The 18,522-nt window shown below is 44.1% G+C and overlaps 2 protein-coding genes across 3 annotated transcripts in view; one reads left to right on the top strand and one right to left on the bottom strand.

Moving 5' to 3' along the window:
- abcf1 (ATP-binding cassette, sub-family F (GCN20), member 1) overlaps positions 1 to 3,616 on the top strand; it is a 78,202-nt gene extending 74,586 nt beyond the window's left edge. The window contains exons 25-26 of the mRNA XM_061966792.1: positions 1,402 to 1,474; positions 3,232 to 3,616. Of these exons, the coding sequence (XP_061822776.1) occupies positions 1,402 to 1,474; positions 3,232 to 3,398 (240 nt within the window). The 3' untranslated portion in view covers positions 3,399 to 3,616. The remainder of the gene's footprint in view (positions 1 to 1,401; positions 1,475 to 3,231) is intronic.
- mrps18b (mitochondrial ribosomal protein S18B) lies at positions 3,601 to 18,448 on the bottom strand. Of its 2 annotated transcripts, none has more exons than XM_061966797.2 (7): positions 18,281 to 18,448; positions 12,467 to 12,659; positions 12,298 to 12,395; positions 9,666 to 9,734; positions 8,657 to 8,723; positions 8,524 to 8,583; positions 3,601 to 3,917 (listed from the first exon to the last, which is right to left on the bottom strand). In XM_061966797.2, exons 1-7 carry the CDS (start codon positions 18,359 to 18,361, stop codon positions 3,712 to 3,714), a joined length of 774 nt encoding a protein of 257 aa, XP_061822781.1. In that variant the 5' UTR covers positions 18,362 to 18,448; the 3' UTR covers positions 3,601 to 3,711. The 2 variants fall into 2 exon arrangements, with proteins under 2 accessions (XP_061822781.1, XP_061822782.1); XM_061966798.2 differs by having other exon boundaries at positions 12,467 to 12,656; positions 18,281 to 18,424.
- Between the last annotated feature and the right edge of the window lie 74 nt (positions 18,449 to 18,522).

Raw genomic sequence — 18,522 nt, 5'->3', positions numbered from 1 at the left:
ATTTGCTTTTTGGCTTTTTTTATTCACCTTTTCTCCTACCTTATTTCTCTTTCCTTCAGCATCCGTTATAAGTAGGGCTGGGCCGATAAAATGATATTGATATTAATCATGATGGATAGATAGATATACAGTATGTGTATGTATGTATATATATATATATATATATATATATATATATATATATATATATGTATATGTATACTATGTATATATATATATATATATATATATATATGTATATGTATACTATGTATATATATGTATACTATATATATATATATATGTGTGTACAATATATATATATATATGTATACAATATATATGTATATATATGTATACAATATATATATATGTATAAATATGTATACAATATATATATATGTATATACAGTATATATGTGTGTATATATATATATATATATATATATATATATATATATATATATATATATATATAGTATGGCAGTCTTTAGGATTTTTTTCAAACGGACCATAGTCCTTCGCAACGCTCATTTTTCCTTTTCAATATTTGCCCGTTCCCTATTCGGATTTACGAATACAACAGGTAGAAACTAAAGTGCAGTACTGTATAAATAAAATTAACAAAATGTAACAAATTTGCCAATTTAAAATAATTTGGTCGAATAATATTTAAGTAATTACTGCATAACATAAATGCATTCAATAAATAAGAATAACAAACCAAATAAAATGTTACACAGAAAAGGCAAATTTCTGGCAGTCAACCTGCAAAAATGTTTTTTCTCAGGTTTCTGTTTACATTTTGACACTTTGCGCTATTTTGTTACACTTTTAGGCATTTCTTACATATTCCTTTTTTTTTGCAACTTAAAGGTTATTGTTAAGTCTTTAGTATGATCTTAGAATTGTGTTTACATTGATTGTTTTCCATGGTTGTGTTGACATTTCCTTTCCATTCTGCCTTGACAGCTGAGGGGATTATAATCAGAGAAAGGTTAGCTTTAAAATAAAAATGTTAAAATTTAATATATTTTCTCCTGGTACATTTTTTCCATAAGTCTCAAAAAATAGCAATAATTATTGATATCAACAAATGTAAAAAAGTTATATTATGATTGAGTTTTCATCCATATTGCCCTGGCCGAGTTACAATTGTATGAAAATGTATCATGTACAATTATGCAATTGGATAATAGTGTTGTTGTTTTTAGTGGATAGTAAATGTATATTTCTATACAAGCTGTACACTTGACTATTTTAAAGTCTCTCCAAGTTGTATTTCTATTGTATTGTTGCTTGAGTGGATGCAATAAAAATGGTTGCTGAAATGTGGCATTTGTGAGATACATTACATAAAATTTTACCTTGTAAATATGCTTTTTAAGTTATGTACATTTCTACTCCCGTCTAATCTGACAGGATGAACCCACCAACAATCTGGACATTGAATCCATCGATGCTTTATCAGAGGCCATCAATGAATACAAAGGAGGTAAGTGAGAATGTACCAGGGGTGGAGGGTCCAAACTTTTTCCAATGAGGTTCGCATACATAAACAACGAAGAATGTGGAGATCACTTTAGTACATTTTGTTCATTAAAAATGCTGAATCCAATCCAATCGCCAAGTTATCTGAAAAACAACATCCACATCTTAGCTGTGTGGTTTGCTTTAAGTGTTATGATTTATACAATTATTATGAAGTGGGTACGGAAAGTATGCAGACTCCATAAAATGTTTCACTCTTTGTTTTATTTCTCAATAAAGTACACTCAGCATCCCATTTTCACAGGAAAAAACAGAAATGTAGAAATGTTTGCAAATTTATTAAAAATAAAACTCAAAAATCATGTGTACTTTTTTTGCACCTTTAACAGCAATTATAGCCTCAAATATTTTTGAATATGATGCCACTAGCTTGGCACTCCTATCTTTGGGCCGTTTCGCCCGTACTTCTTTGCAGCACTTCACAAGCTCCATCAGGTTGGATGGGAAGCATTGGTTTTCATCCATGATATCTCTGTACATTGCTGCATTCAGCTTTCCATCTATTCTGAATAGTAAAAACATCCCCCCAGTTAGAGATGTCCGATAATGGCTTTTTTGCCGATATCCCGATATTGTCCAACTCTTAATTACCGATACCGATATATACAGTCGTGGAATTAACACATTATTATGCCTAATTTTGTTGAGATGCCCCGCTGGATGCATTAAACAATGTAACAAGGTTTTCCAAAATAAATCAAGTTATGGAAAAAAATGCCAACATGGCACTGCCATATTTATTATTGAAGTCACAAAGTGCATTCTTTTTTTTAACATGCCTCAAAACAGCAGCTTGGAATTTGGGACATGCTCTCCCTAAGAGAGCATGAGGAGGTTGGGATGGGGGGGTGTATATTGTAGCGTCCCGAAAGAGTTAGTGCTGCAAGGGGTTCTGGGTATTTGTTATGTTGTGTTACAGTGCGGATGTTCTCCCGAAATGTGTTTGTCATTCTTGTTTGGTGTGGGTTCACAGTGTGGCACATATTTGTAACAGTGTTAAAGTTGTTTATACGGCCACCCTCAGTGTGACCTGTATGGCTGTTGATCAAGTATGCCTTGCATGCACTTGTGTGTGTGAAAAGCCGTAGATATTATGTGACTGGGCCGGCACGCAAAGGCAGTGCCTTTAAGGTTTATTGGCGCTCTGTACTTCTCCCTGCGGCGTTTTAAAAAGTCATACATTTTACTTTTTGAAATCGATACCGATAATTTTGAAACCGATACCGATAATTTCCGATATTACATTTTGAAGCATTTATCGGCCGATATCGGACATCCCTACCCACATTATGATGCTGCCACCACCATGCTTCATTGTAGGGATGGTACTTTATTGGCCTAATGATGAGCGGTGCCTGGTTTCCTCCAAACATGACATTTGGCATTCACGCCAAAGAGTTCAATCTTTGTCTCATAAGACCAGATCACTTTGTTTCTCACAGTCAGAGACTTTCAGGTTCATTTTGGCTAACTTTTTACAAAAAAATAGCTTCCGTCGAGCCATGCTACCATTTGCATTATTGTCTGAACAGGAAAACTCACTTGGGACTTTCGGGATTCAAATTGGTCTTTGCAGAAAAATGCTATAAAAACATGTTTTATGGTCATATCAAATTTCTATATCCTGATTCCTAATATTGACAAAAGTTAACAGATTGTTGCATATACTGCCATTGAGCATTGTTTGCTTGTGCTTTCCAGCTGTGATCATTGTTAGCCACGACGCCCGTCTCATCACTGAGACTCAGTGCACACTGTATGTGGTGGAAGACTACAGCATCAATAACATCGACGGAGACTTTGACGACTATAAGAAAGAAGTGTTGGACTCCCTGGGAGAGACCATGGTCAATAAAGTTAATCCTTGATGCCCTAGCGCAGTCGTGGGAGAAACATGCCGCCAACCCCCCCCTTATAAAGGCCCACATAACCCCTCTGGACTGCTCACCATGTCTCACCAACATTTTTTCTGGAGTGCTAACCCTGCCATTTATTACTATAAATATAGTAGATAATTGCATTAAATCATGCCTTGTTGGTTCAGGTAAAAAAAAACAACTACAAAATAAATCAGTTTTCCACCTTGTTTTATTTTGCAATCTTTATGTTCATGAAACACTATAATAGAACCTGGTACTAAATATGTTTAACTGTGCCAGTTCTCATTTAATGTTGCAATGATCACATGCCTGGCTTTAGATAGTCCTTATAGGTCTTCCTCACTTTCGCCACTTCATTCTCGTCCGGAATTATTTTACCATACCATCTATACCAGTCTTCCCTGGATGTTAAACAAGGGGCAGGAGGTGTTACACCCACAGCATCATGGGAATTGGAGTAATCATCACCTGCATAGTCCACATGGGGAATCTGAAAGGGAAGGAAGCCTGAAATGACAGAAAACGTGATAAACACTCCACTCTTTGTTCACTATTTAATCATTGGGTTGGTCTTCAGGGCCCATTATGAAAATGCGATTATTTTTTGGCAAATTTTCTGTAAAGAACATTCAAGCCCACTGCACCCCCCTACTCATTAATCCAGCCGACCTAAGTCTAAACATGAAAATTACTAATTGCGCATACAGCAGCATAGCAGACTTATTGCTATCGCTCCGCCACGATTACATTACACAGACTTTCAAAATAGCCACAAACAATCTACTGTAGGGCAGCACGGTGGAAGAGGGGTTAGTGAATCTGCCTCACAATACGAAGGTCCTGAGTTCAATCCCGGGCTCGCAAACTTTCTGTGTGGAGTTTGCATGTTCTTCCTGTGATTGCGTGGGTTCCCTCCGGGTACTCCGGCTTCCTCCCACCTCCAAAGACATGCACCTGGGGATAAGTGGATTGGCAACACTAAATTGGCCCTAGTGTGTGAATGTTGTCTGTCTGTCTGTGTTGGCCCTGCGATGAGGTGGCGACTTGTCCAGGGTGTACCCCGCCCGAATGCAGCTGAAATGGGCTCCAGCAACCCCAAAAGGGACAAGTGGTAGAAGATGGATGGATAATCTACTGTAAATTCCGGACTCAAAGCCACTACTTTATTGCCACACTTTGAACCCTGCGACTTATAAAACGGTGCAGCTAATTTATGGATTTATTTATTTTTGCTAGCAGCCATGTTTTCCATCTATCCATTTTCTACCACTTATCTCTTTTGAGGTTGTGTGAGATAGGGCTGGCGCCTATCCCAGCTGCACTCAGGCGGAAGAGGCAGGCTACACCCTGGACAAGTAGCTATCTCACCACACCTAGTGTGTGTGTGTGACAATCATTGGTACTTTAACTTTCACACTAGGGCCAATTTAGTGTTGCCAATCAACCTACCCCCAGGTGCATGTCTTTGGAAGTTGGAGGAAGCCACGTAGTCATGGGGAGAACATGCAAACTTAACAGACAGACCCTGAGCCCAGGGCTCTTGTGGTGACGCACAAGCATTAACCACTGCACCCTCAGCCATGTTATACAAATAGTTTTCAACAGACGCTGAAAAGGTGTTATTGTATGTGCTATGGCGCCATCTTTTGGACAAGTTTGCTAACTGCAGGTGCTGCGGTGTGACCAGCTACAATATTTTTTCCAGTTTTGGGGGAGTTCCGGCTACTTGTATGGATTCTACATTCATCACTCCAAGCAATGTTTGTAAGATTTAAAATATATCTAAAACTGTTGTTTTCATGCATTATGTACATGCTATCATAATGTAATCAAGCTATCATCATTAGCATTAGTGAATATGCTAACACATTTGCAAGTGTCTGTGTTAGCATTATTAACTTAAAATGGCTTGCTATTTGCATTGTTCCAGTTTCGTAAATGAACTGAAACATCACAGTGGAGTTATTGAGTCCGTTTATCGGATTGGAGAGCTTGCTCCGCAGCTAGAGGGTTCATGACAGTGATGTGCGGTGAGGTTGATGGCTGGTGAGGCACTGACTTCATCACAGTCAGATTTACAAACATATGAACCCTAAAGAGTATCTTATTCACCATTTGATTGGCAGCAGTTAACGGGTTATGTTTAAAAGCTCATACCAGCATTCTTCCCTGCTTGGCACTCAGCATCAAGGGTTGGAATTGGGGGTTAAATCACCAAAAATGATTCCCGGGTGCGGCGCCGCTGCTGCCCACTGCTCCCCTCACCTCCCAGGGGGTGAACAAGGGGATGGGTCAAATGCAGAGGACAAATTTCACCACACCTAGTGTGTGTGTGACAATCATTGGTACTTTAACTTAACTTTAACTTTACACATACAAACTGTAGCACACAAAAAAGCACATTTAATAAAAAAACGTTATTATGGTCTTACCTTTACTTATAAATGCGCCGCTGTTGTGCTGGATTAATGAACTCCCTGATGGGAGTGTTATATCAACTAAAGCCCTCACTTCAACTTTCCACGTGCAAGATTGAATCTATTTAAAAAAGTGTAACCGAGGGTTTATAAATGTCGCCTATACTGTATGAAACTACAAAATAACAAACACGGAGGCTCCAGTTTACACGAGGACCACTTTATTTACCTTCTTTCAAAAACTTCCGCTCCACTCCAACGTGTCAAAATTCCGCTCTTAGCGCCTTCAAAATAAGAGCTCAAGGCATATACTGTATAACAGCGCATAACAGGAACTTAACATCACAAAGAGGAAAGCCCATAAAAATAGGTTACAAAAGTTACTTAATAAGAAGCCAAAAAGTGCAAAAACAATAATGTTCGTGTTGGAGGAGTTGTGAATTAGGTACACCTGCAGTCTGCAGGTGTACCTAATGTTGTGGCCGTGCAGTCATTCACAACTCCTCCAACACGAACATTATTGTTTTTGCACTTTTTGGCTTCTTATGAAATAACTTTTTTAAATAGATTCAATCTTGCACGTGGAAAGTTTAAGTGTGGGCTTTAGTTGATATAACACTACCGTCAGGGGTTGCCGTGCATTCTACGGCGGGGGTGCAGGAGGCGAGCCTCAGCCAGTGCGTCTTTTGCAGCCGTTTTATGATCGCTCAGCACAAGAAATACGTTACACACATACAGTTGTTGACAAAATACACTGTACATTATATACCTCAGCTAACTAAACTATGGAAATGTATAATATAGTTCATATAGCAATACGGTCTCACTGCACAGCAGACCAGCAGTTAGCCGAGTCCGTCCATGTTGAGGCACTGAGTGACGTGCCTCGACTGGCTGCTGTTCACCGCACCGTCTCTTCTCAGTATTTGAACGGCAAATGTGAAAATTCAGCGATTTTGAATAAAAAATAATCTAAAACTGGTGAAGTTAAATGGAAAATAACTTTATAGTATAATCACTGGATACATTTAACAATTTAATATATATTTTTATAATATACATTTTTTTCTTTCCATGATGGCAGGTGAGGCCCCGCCTCACCTGCCTCTAGTGACTGCACGTCACTGGTTCATGATGATGACTTCTGTTTTGTTTGATTTGCCGTTTTACAGGGACTGTTAAGAAACAAGATTTGTAAATAAATATTTACAAAATCTTTCTGTGTCTGTGACTTATTTCACAACTTATACACAGTGGGGCAAAAAAGTATTAAGTCAGTCATCAAATGTGCAAGTTCTCCCACTTAAAAAGGTGGGAGGCCTGTAATTTTCATCATAGGTATACCTCAACGATTAGACAAAATGAGGAAAAAAATCCAGAAAATCACTGTCTGATTTTTAAAGAATGTATTTGCAAATTATGGTGGAAAATAGGTATTTGGTCAAAAGTTAATCTCAATACTTTGTTATATACCCTTTGTTGGCAATGGCCGAGGTCAAAGGTTTTCACACACTGTTGCTGGTATTTTGGCCCATTCCTCCATGCAAATCTCCTCTAGAACAGTGATGTTTTGGGGCTGTCGCTGGCCAACACAGACTTTGAACTCCCTCCAAAGATTTTCTATGGGGTTGAGATCTGGAGACTGGCTAAGCCACTCCAGGATCTTGAAATGCTTATTATGAAGCCACTACTTCGTTGCCCGGGCGGTGTGTTTGGGATCATTGTCACGATACGTGGCCCCATTCATTCTTTCCTTTACACGGATCAGTAGTCATGGTCCCTTTGCAGAAAAACAGCCCCAAAACATGATGTTTCCACCCCCATGCTTCACAGTAGTTATGGTGTTCTTTGGATGCAACTCAGCATTCCTTCTCCTCCAAACACGACAAGTTGAGTTTTTACCAAAAATTTCTATTTTGGTTTCATCTGCCCATATGACATTCTCCCAATACTCTTCTGGATCATCCAAACGCTCTCTAGCAAACTACAGACTGGCCTGGACATGTACTGGCTTAAGCATGGGCACACATCTGGCACTGCAGGATTTGGATCCCTGGCGCTGTAGTGTTTAACTGATGGTAGCCTGTGTTACTTTGGTCCCAGCTCTCTGCAGGTCATTCACTAGGTCCCCCGTTTGATTCTGGGATTTTTGCTCACCGTTCTTGTGATCATTTTGACCTCACGGGGTGAGATTATGCGTGGAGCCCCAGATGGAAGGAGATTATCAGTGGTCTTGTATGTCTTCCATTTTCTAAAAATTGATCCCACAGTTTATTTCTTCACACCATGCTGCTTACCTATTGCAGATTCAGTCTTCCCAGCCTGGTGAAGGTCTACAATTGTGTTTCTAGCATCCTTTAACAGCTATTTTGTCTTGGCCATAGTGGAGTTTGGAGTGACTGTTTGAGGTGGTGGATCTTCTGGATTTTTTTCTCATTTTGTCTGTAATAGTTGAGGTATACGTATGATGAAAATTACAGGCCTGTGCCATCTTTTTTTGGTGGGCGAACTTGCACAATTGGTGGCTGGCTAAATACTTTTTTGCCCCACTGTATCTGCGGTGCAGCTAATATACAGAAAAAAAAAATGTCTTCAAAATTATACAGACTGGTGCGCACTATAGTCCAGAACATACGGTACATGTTTTTAGGGTAGAGCAGAATATAATCTACTGATACAGGAAAGACATGACATACCATGATCTCGTGCTATATTGATTGTTGCATTCAGCTTCTTCTGCTGTTTCATACACACACCTGCGAAAAGCCATCGGAATATTATTCCAATAACGCGCCACATGCACGTCTGTGTGTCTTTTGACTGACTCACCAGTTTTAGTGGGATCATACAGCATTCCAGTGTAAGGGCTGATGAACTGCTGCAACAGTTTCACATTCTACAGGGAAAAGAGCATTTTAGCCTCAACAAATAGGGTTGTCACGAAACCAGAATTTCAGTAGTCGATATGGATATTTCTGGATTTTAGATACTTATTTGATACAATGAGAAATAAAACTGAACCCATGTACTTAAAACACTTTTAAACTGTCAAGTTGTTTAAGGTCAGTAGCAGTACCAAGCCACCAAGAGGTAACTATAAATTAAAAAAACAGCAGTCTCAAAGTCATCAAAAAACAATATTCCATCCATCCATTTTCTACCGCTTGTCCCTTTTGGGGTGGCGGGGGGTGCTGGAGCCTATCTCAGCTGCATTCGGGCGGAAGGCGGGTTAACATTAAAAAAGAACTGGCATGGTTCTTTTAGGTGCATAAAACAATCTTAATATTATTTCATTATGGTGGTGGCCTGACAAAGTTAAAGGCTAAAACATATTTAAAGACAAGTCCTTGAATGGGTTATTAGTAACAACATTTCAGGTTTTTTTCTCTATGTTTTCATTTGTGCTTATTTTATTTCTACAATGTTCCAAATGCCCATAAAAAAGAGCTATGTTCCACAAATGACCCACCGGCCACACTTTGAACACCACTGGCAAGGCAACACTTTGCATTCTCAATTGACGGAAGAGTGTCTCTCAGCTGTGTCTTCACTTTGGAAGTGATAAAGGTTGTGTTGCTTCGGGAGCTTTTCTGTACGCTTTGCACAGAAGTTGTATGCACTCTGTGGTTTCACTCGCGAGGTCAATACTTTGCCTTTTGTGCTTGCTTGTATTTGATTACCAAATAAATGCCTAAAAGAAAAAACTCTTGTCTTTCACTTCTTCCTCTCTTTTCACTTATAATGTGCACAGTGCATCGCTAATTACCACATCTTTTATACTCTGGTGAGTACAGCGTAACTTGTGAAGTCTATTAAAATGAGCAAACAATGAACCCACCTGAGGATGAAGAATAACATTTGGATCCCGACATATTGGACAGGGGTTTCCACATATCTTGTCTCCTCTCTGAAAAAAACCAAACAAGTTTGAGGAATTGCAGTATCTCACATTTCTTTTTCAATAAACACTCCTGAACAAAATAATGCATCGTTTTACATCCATCCATCCATCCATTTTCTACCGCTTATTCCCTTCGGGGTCGCGGGGGGCGCTGGAGCCGATCTCAGCTACAATCGGGCGGAAGGCGGGGTACACCCTGGACAAGTCGCCACCTCATCGCAGGGCCAACACAGATAGACAGACAACATTCACACTCACATTCACACATTAGGGCCAATTTAGTGTTGCCAATCAACCTATACCCAGGTGCATGTCTTTGGAGGTGGGAGGAAGCTGGAGTACCCGGAGGGAACCCACACAGTCAAGGGGAGAACATGCAAACTCCACACAGAAAGATCCCGAGGCCGGGATTGAACTCACGACTACTCAGGACCTTCGTATTGTGAGGCAGACGCACTAACCCCTCTTCCACCGTGCTGCCCCATCGTTTTACAATTATTTGAATTTTGCACTGGTGGATTATACCCCCACGGACTTCTCTGAAGTATTACTAATGTTCACTAATTTTAGTATTTTTGATACTTTAGATTTATTTCACACTCACATTCACACACTAGGGCCAATTTAGTGTTGCCAATCAACCTATCCCCAGGTGCATGTCATTGGAGGTGGGAGGAAGCCGGAGTACCAGGAGGGAACCCACGCAGTCACGGGGAGAACATGCAAACTCCACACAGAAAAATCCAGATGCCGGGATTGAACTCACGACTACTCAGGACCTTCGTATTGTGAGGCAGACGCACTAACCCCTCTTCCACCGTGCTGCCCTAACCCCGCCTTCCCGCGACCCTGAAGGGAATAAGCGGTAGAAAATGGATGGATGGATGGATAGATTTATTTCGCCCTAGTGTGTGAATGTGAGAGTGAATGTTGTCTGTGTTGGTCCTGCGAAGAGGTGGCGACTTGTCCAGCCCGAGTGCAGCTGGGATAGCTTCCAGCCCCCCCGCGATCCCGAGAGGGACAAGCGGTAAAAAATGCTGATTATCGGTCCTGCTAAACACCGACATTTATTTAATAATACCACCTTAACATTTGACAACCAAACAATTACACAAGGCGAATCAGTAAAGAATATGGGTATTATTTTCGACCCAACTCTCTCCTTTGAGTCACACATTAAGAGTGTTACTAAAACGGCCTTCTTTCATCTCCGTAATATCGCTAAAATTCGTTCCATTTTGTCCACTAGCGACGCTGAGATCATTATTCATGCGTTCGTTACGTCTCGTCTCGACTACTGTAACGTATTATTTTCGGGCCTTCCTATGTCTAGCATTAAAAGATTACAATTGGTACAAAATGCGGCTGCTAGACTTTTGACAAGAACAAGAAAGTTTGATCATATTACGCCTATACTGGCTCACCTGCACTGGCTTCCTGTGCACTTAAGATGTGACTTTAAGGTTTTACTACTTACGTATAAAATACTACATGGTCTAGCTCCGTCCTATCTTGTCGATTGCATTGTACCATATGTCCCGGCAAGAAATTTGCGTTCAAAGAACTCCGGCTTATTAGTGATTCCCAGAGCCCCAAAAAAGTCTGCGGGCTATAGAGCGTTTTCTATTCGGGCTCCAGTACTATGGAATGCCCTCCCGGTAACAATTAGAGATGCTACCTCAGTAGAAGCATTTAAGTCCCATCTTAAAACTCATTTGTATACTCTAGCCTTTAAATAGCCCCCCTGTTGGACCAGTTGATCAGCCGTTTCTTTTCTTTTCTCCTCTGCTCCCCTTTTCCTTGATGAAGTGCTGGCTGTCCAGAGCCGGGACCCGGGGTGGATCGCTCGCCTGTGCATCGGCTGGGAACATCTCTGCGCTGCTGACCCGTCTCCGCTCGGGATGGTGTCCTGCTGGCCCCACTATGGACTGGACTCTTACTATTATGTTGGATCCACTATGGACTGGACTCTCACAATATTATGTCAGACCCACTCGACATCCATTGCTTTCGGTCTCCCCTAGAGGGGGGGGGGTTACCCACATATGCGGTCCTCTCCAAGGTTTCTCATAGTCATTCACATCGACGTCCCACTGGGGTGAGTTTTTCCTTGCCCTTATGTGGGCTTTGTACCGAGGATGTCGTTGTGGCTTGTGCAGCCCTTTGAGACACTTGTGATTTAGGGCTATATAAATAAAGATTGATTGATTGATTGATATATAATAAAAAGGTTGCAAAATATGAGTGAAGTAGATAGTCCATATCAGTGATTCTCAAGCTGTTATAGGCGGGCCTCTATCTAGTGGTATGTCAAAGAATCCCCTGACTAAAATACAGTGTTTTATTGTTCTATATTCAAACACATTGTCTTACTGTTATGTGACTTGTTTTTAAAGAATACTTAAGCCTACTATGCTACTATATTTTAATGTTGGTCATTATGGTGGTACTTGGAAAGCCATTTTTTTTCCTGAGGTGGTACTTGGTGAAAAAAGTTTGAGAACCGTTGGTCTATATTAAAGCTGCACATCTCTAGACCTTAGAAAAAAAATATTGAAACAATTGTTACTATGCAGGTCTTGCGAGTCTTTTGTGGTGGAATGGCTCCTTTGTGGTTCCTTTTATAGTCAGCCCACACTGTCTTGGTCCCATACCTCTCAATGTATTCTGTCAATAGAGAATTGAGTCACAGATTTATAAATGCAAAGTCTGTGCAAAAAGATTGAAATACAACATACCTTCACTCTCCAGATAATCCCACGGTCTGTCTTTGTACCGAGAGGGCGCCTGAGCAGCATCCTCGGCCGGCTGAGCAGCATCCTCGGCCGGCTGAGCAGCATCATCGTCCTGGAGCGACACTGCTTGGCAGAAAGCGTGGCTCGGGGGTGAAAATGGTCGAAGAGCTGCCTGACATGTTCTTAAAGATATCTTCTGGTTGAAGACAAAAAAACATACGATTCTCAACACTGTCGACATAAAGCATTATCTCATAAATACATAACAGGGAGTGACCATGAAAACAAAATATAACATTTGTCTATTACAGTCTCCTCTCTGAGCTGCCACCTTAACGTGGTAGAGGAGTTTGCGTGTCCCAATGATCCTAGGAGCTATGTTGTCCGGGGGCTTCTATGCCCCCTGGTAGGGTCTCCCAAGGCAAACTGGTCCTAGGTGAGGGATCAGACAAAGAGCAGCTCGAAGACCTCTATGAAGAACACGAACAAGGAACCCAGATTTCCCTCGCCCGGACGCGGGTCACCGGGGCCCTCCTCTGGAGCCAGGCCCGGAGGTGTGGCACGATGGCGAGCGCCTGGTGGCCGGGCCTGTCCCCATGGGGCCCGGCCGGGCACAGCCCGAAGAGGCAACGTGGGTCCCCCCTCCAATGGGCTCACCACCCATAGCAGGGGTCATAGAGGTCGGGTGCGATGTGAGCTGGGCGGAAGCCGAAGGCAGGGCACTTGGCGGTCCGATCCTCGGCTACAGAAGCTAGCTCTTGGGACGTGGAACGTCACCTCACTGGGGGGGAAGGAGCCTGAGCTAGTGCGTGAGGTGGAGAAGTTCCGGCTAGATATAGTCGGACTCACTTCGACGCACAGCAAGGGCTCTGGAACCAGTTCTCTTGACAGGGGCTGGACTCTCTTCCACTCTGGCGTTGCCAGCAATGAGAGGCGACGGGCTGGGGTGGCAATTCTTGTTTCCCCTCGGCTCAAAGCCTGCACGTTGGAGTTCAACCCGGTGGACGAGAGGGTAGCCTCCCTCCGCCTTCGGGTGGGGGGACGGGTCCTGACTGTTGTTTGCGCTTACGCGCCCAACGGCAGTTCAGATTACCCACCCTTTTTGGATTCACTCGAGGGAGTACTGGAGAGTGCTCCCCCGGGTGATTCCCTCGTTCTACTGGGGGACTTCAACGCTCATGTTGGCAACGACAGTGAAACCTGGAGAGGCGTGATTGGGAAGAATGGCCGCCCGGATCTGAACCCGAGTGGTGTTTTGTTATTGGACTTTTGTGCTCGTCACGGATTGTCAATAACAAACACCATGTTCAAACATAAGGGTGTCCATATGTGCACTTGGCACCAGGACACCCTAGGCCGCAGTTCCATGATCGACTTTGTAGTTGTGTCATCGGATTTGCGGCCTCATGTTTTGGACACTCGGGTGAAGAGAGGGGCGGAGCTTTCTACCGATCACCACCTGGTGGTGAGTTGGCTGCGATGGTGGGGGAGGATGCCGGACAGACCTGGCAGGCCCAAACGCATTGTGAGGGTTTGCTGGGAACGTCTAGCAGAGTCTCCTGTCAGAGAGAGTTTCAATTCCCACCTCCGGAAGAACTTTGAACATGTCACGAGGGAGGCGCTGGACATTGAGTCCGAGTGGACGATGTTCCGTACCTCTGTTGTCGGGGCGGCCGATTGGAGCTGTGGCCGCAGGGTAGTTGGTGCCTGTCGTGGCGGTAATCCTAGAACCCGTTGGTGGACACCGGCGGTGAGGGATGCCGTCAAGCTGAAGAAGGAGTCCTATCGGGTTCTTTTGGCTCATGGGACTCCTGACGCAGCAGACAGGTACCGACAGGCCAAGCGGTGTGCGGCTTCAGCGGTCGCGGAGGCAAAAACTCGGACATGGGAGGAGTTCGGTGAGGCCATGGAAAAAGACTTCCGGACGGCTTCGAAGCAATTCTGGACCACCATCCGCCGCCTCAGGAAGGGGAAGCAGTGCAGTGTCAACACCGTGTATGGTGGGGATGGTGCTCTGTTGACCTCGACTGCGGATGTTGTGGATCGGTGGAGAGAATACTTCGAAGACCTCCTCAATCCTACCAGCACGTCTTCCTATGAGGAAGCAGGGCCTGGGGAATCTGTGGTGGGCTCTCCTATTTCTGGGGCTGAGGTTGCCGAGGTAGTTAAAAAGCTCCTCGGTGGCAAGGCCCCGGGGGTGGATGAGATCCGCCCGGAGTTCCTTAAGGCTCTGGATGTTGTGGGGCTGTCTTGGTTGACAAGACTCTGCAACATCGCGTGGACATCGGGGGCGGTACCTCTGGATTGGCAGACCGGGGTGGTGGTTCCTCTCTTTAAGAAGGGGAACCGGAGGGTGTGTTCCAACTATCGTGGGATCACACTCCTCAGCCTTCCCGGTAAGGTCTATTCAGGTGTACTGGAGAGGAGGCTACGCCGGATAGTCGAACCTCGGATTCAGGAGGAACAGTGTGGTTTTCGTCCTGGTCGTGGAACTGTGGACCAGCTCTATACTCTCGGCAGGGTCCTTGAGGGTGCATGGGAGTTTGCCCAACCAGTCTACATGTGCTTTGTGGACTTGGAGAAGGCATTCGACCGTGTACCCCGGGAAGTCCTGTGGGGAGTGCTCAGAGAGTATGGGGTAACGGACTGTCTTATTGTGGCGGTTCGCTCCCTGTATAATCGGTGTCAGAGCTTGGTCCGCATTGCCGGCAGTAAGTCGGACACGTTTCCAGTGAGGGTTGGACTCCGCCAGGGCTGCCCTTTGTCACCGATTCTGTTCATAACCTTTATGGACAGAATTTCTAGGCGCAGTCAGGGCGTTGAGGGTATCTGGTTTGGTGGCTGCAGGATTAGGTCTCTGCTTTTTGCAGATGATGTGGTCCTGATGGCTTCATCTGGCCAAGATCTTCAGCTCTCACTGGATCGGTTCGCAGCCGAGTGTGAAGCGACTGGGATGAGAATCAGCACCTCCAAATCCGAGTCCATGGTTCTCGCCCGGAAAAGGGTGGAGTGCCATCTCCGGGTTGGGGAGGAGATCTTGCCCCAAGTGGAGGAGTTCAAGTACCTCGGAGTCTTGTTCACGAGTGAGGGAAGAGTGGATCGTGAGATCGACAGGCGGATCGGTGCGGCATCTTCAGTAATGCGGACGCTGTATCGATCCGTTGTGGTGAAGAAGGAGCTGAGCCAGAAGGCAAAGCTCTCGATTTACCGGTCGATCTACGTTCCCATCCTCACCTATGGTCATGAGCTTTGGGTCATGACCGAAAGGACAAGATCACGGGTACAAGCGGCCGAAATGAGTTTCCTCCGCCGGGTGGCGGGGCTCTCCCTTAGAGATAGGGTGAGAAGCTCTGCCATCCGGGGGGAGCTCAAAGTAAAGCCGCTGCTCCTCCATATCGAGAGGAGCCAGATGAGGTGGTTCGGGCATCTGGTCAGGATGCCACCCGAACGCCTCCCTCGGGAGGTGTTTCGGGCACGTCCGACCGGTAGGAGGCCACGGGGAAGACCCAGGACACGTTGGGAAGACTATGTCTCCCGGCTGGCCTGGGAACGCCTCGGGATCCACCGGGAGGAGCTGGACGAAGTGGCTGGGGAGAGGGAAGTCTGGGCTTCCCTGCTTCGGCTGCTGCCCCCGCGACCCGACCTCGGATAAGCGGAAGAAGATGGATGGATGGATGGATGGTCTATTACAGTGATCCTCTAACTGTGGTACGCCAAAGAATCCCTTACCGGTAGTTAAATATTGTATGTGCAATAAAGTTTGTTTCATTCATAATTTCAGTAGATTGTTTTATTTTCCACAGTGTAACTGGTCAAACTGTGTGTAATGTTGCAGTGGCCAAAAATATTAAATGTACTCTGCCTTGTTTTTTTAATGAATACTTAGACCCAGTACGCTACTGCATTTTAATGTTGGTCGTTATGGTGGTACAACTTGCACTGAGCCTAGTCTATAAAATTTGCTACACCTCCCTTATACCGTAGCACATGTCAAACTATTTCCATAACGTAAATGACCGCCATAACCACAACACCAGGGGGAGCTCCACTAACCACGTTAAACCCAGATTCCGATCTAACAAAGGTCTTAACTCATTCTCCTTCTATGCCACATCAATATGGAATGCACTCCCAACAGGTGTAAAAGAAAGTGCATCTCTACCCTCCTTCAAAACCGCACTAAAAGAACACCTCCAGGCAACTACAACCCTAGACTAACACCCTCCCCCCACTACATCCCACCTCCCCGGATTGTAATTAATCAAATGTAAATAATCAAATGTATATACTTGTTATGCTTTCTGAGCTCACTATGTTTACTGCTCACTGTACATATCCTACAAAGTCAGACCTACACTGTTTCAATGTCCATATGATTGTTAATGACTGAAGTGCTGATATCAACCAAACCTAACCCCCCCCGCCCCAACCCCCTCCACATCCCACCCCCCGGGTTGTAAATAATGTAAACAATTCAATGTGTATACTCTGATGATTAACTTGTGTGATGAATGTATTATGCTGATAGTATATATGTATACCATGAATTGATTAGCTTGGACCCAGACTTAAACAATCTGTGCAATCTACTAATAAGTCTCAATCAATCAAACTTGGTGAAACAAGTTTGAGAACTAGTTTTATTATATGGATAAAACTAACCTTTGTGTGCCTTGTCAATTCGACTGAAGTTTCCGTATATATCTTCACAGGGACTACACTCTGGATTAAGTTTCGAATGGCAATATTTGTTTACTGCAGTAGCCTTGTATTTGCATACAAATGGACATGAAACTTCAGCTCTCACTGGATCGGTTCGCAGCTGAGTGTGAAGCGACTGGGATGAGAATCAGCACCTCCAAGTCCGAGTCCATGGTTCTCACCCGGAAGAGGGTGGTGTGCCATCTCCGGGTTGCGGAGGAGACCCTGCCCCAAGTGGAGGAGTTCAAGTACCTCGGAGTCTTGTTCACGAGTGAGGGAAGACTGGATCGTGAGATCGACAGGTGAATCGGTGCGGCGTCTTCAGTAATGCGGACGCTGTATCAATCCGTTGTGGTGAAGGGTATGAGCCGGAAGGCAAAGCTCTCAATTTACCGGTCGATCTACGTTCCCATCCTCACCTATGGTCATGAGCTTTGGGTCATGACCGAAAGGACAAAATCACGGGTACAAGCGGCCGAAATGAGTTTCCTCCGCCGGATGGCGGGGCTCTCCCTTAGAGATAGGGTGAGAAGCTCTGCCATCCGGGGGGAGCTCAAGGTAAAGCTGCTGCTCTTCCACATCGAGAGGAGCCAGATGAGGTGGTTCGGGCATCTGGTCAGGATGCCACCCGAAGGGCACGTCCGACTGGTAGGAGGCCACGGGGAAGACCCAGGACACGTTGGAAAGACTATGTCTCCCGGCTGGCCTGGGAACACCTCGGAAGAGCTGGATGAGGTGGCTGGGGAGAGGGAAGTTTGGGCTTCCCTGCTTAGGCTGCTGCCCCCGCGACCCAACCTCGGATAAGCGGAAGAAGATGGATGGATGGACATGAAACTGAGAAAGTCTTCTACTACAACAAACTAGTCATAAAACCTTAAAAAAACATACAATATACACAAAGTCACAAAATAAACCATAAGATGTGGCTAGGAAACGGACGCATTTAATGTTAATGCTATGCCCGTTCACATTCAATACTATTTGTATGTATAGGCTAACGGGTTAGCGTCTTTTAGCACACAACTATGTTGATCATTACATGTAGAACGTTCACCGTCAAGAACTCGGCTAATTGGGTGATACGTGGATATGTAATTTGTGCAGTAAATACAGTACCTGGTATAGTCGCAGTGGATATAAAATGGAAGGAGAAATGCGGCACACTGTCCTCAAAACGCTTTGAACGGAGGCAGACATTTTTTCCTGCGGTGGTTTAGGGTGAAAGGTTAAAGGTAAGTGACGTCACTTTAAAACCCCTAACCGTAATTGTTTTATTGAGTATAGAACTCCCCAGTTAGGTTGTTTTATTTTCATTTTGAAAATGATTAAATATTTTGTATACAAAAACCCACGTTAAC

Source organism: Nerophis lumbriciformis, linkage group LG11, assembly GCF_033978685.3.
Source record: "Nerophis lumbriciformis linkage group LG11, RoL_Nlum_v2.1, whole genome shotgun sequence".
NCBI lineage: Eukaryota > Metazoa > Chordata > Actinopteri > Syngnathiformes > Syngnathidae > Nerophis > Nerophis lumbriciformis.
The sequence above is the reverse complement of the archived record's forward strand: the minus strand, read 5'-3'. Positions and strand labels throughout refer to the sequence as shown.

Bases quoted from the DNA above. Each gene is read 5' to 3' on its own strand.
- mrps18b (XM_061966797.2), bottom strand. From the start codon at position 18,361: ATGTCTGCCTCCGTTCAAAGCGTTTTGAGGACAGTGTGCCGCATTTCT. The intron at 8,724-9,665 runs GTGGGTTCATTG...TTTTCCCTGTAG, and splicing joins ATGTTATTCTTCATCCTCAG to AATGTGAAACTGTTGCAGCA. The intron at 3,918-8,523 runs GTATGTCATGTC...CTGTCATTTCAG, and splicing joins CAATATAGCACGAGATCATG to GCTTCCTTCCCTTTCAGATT.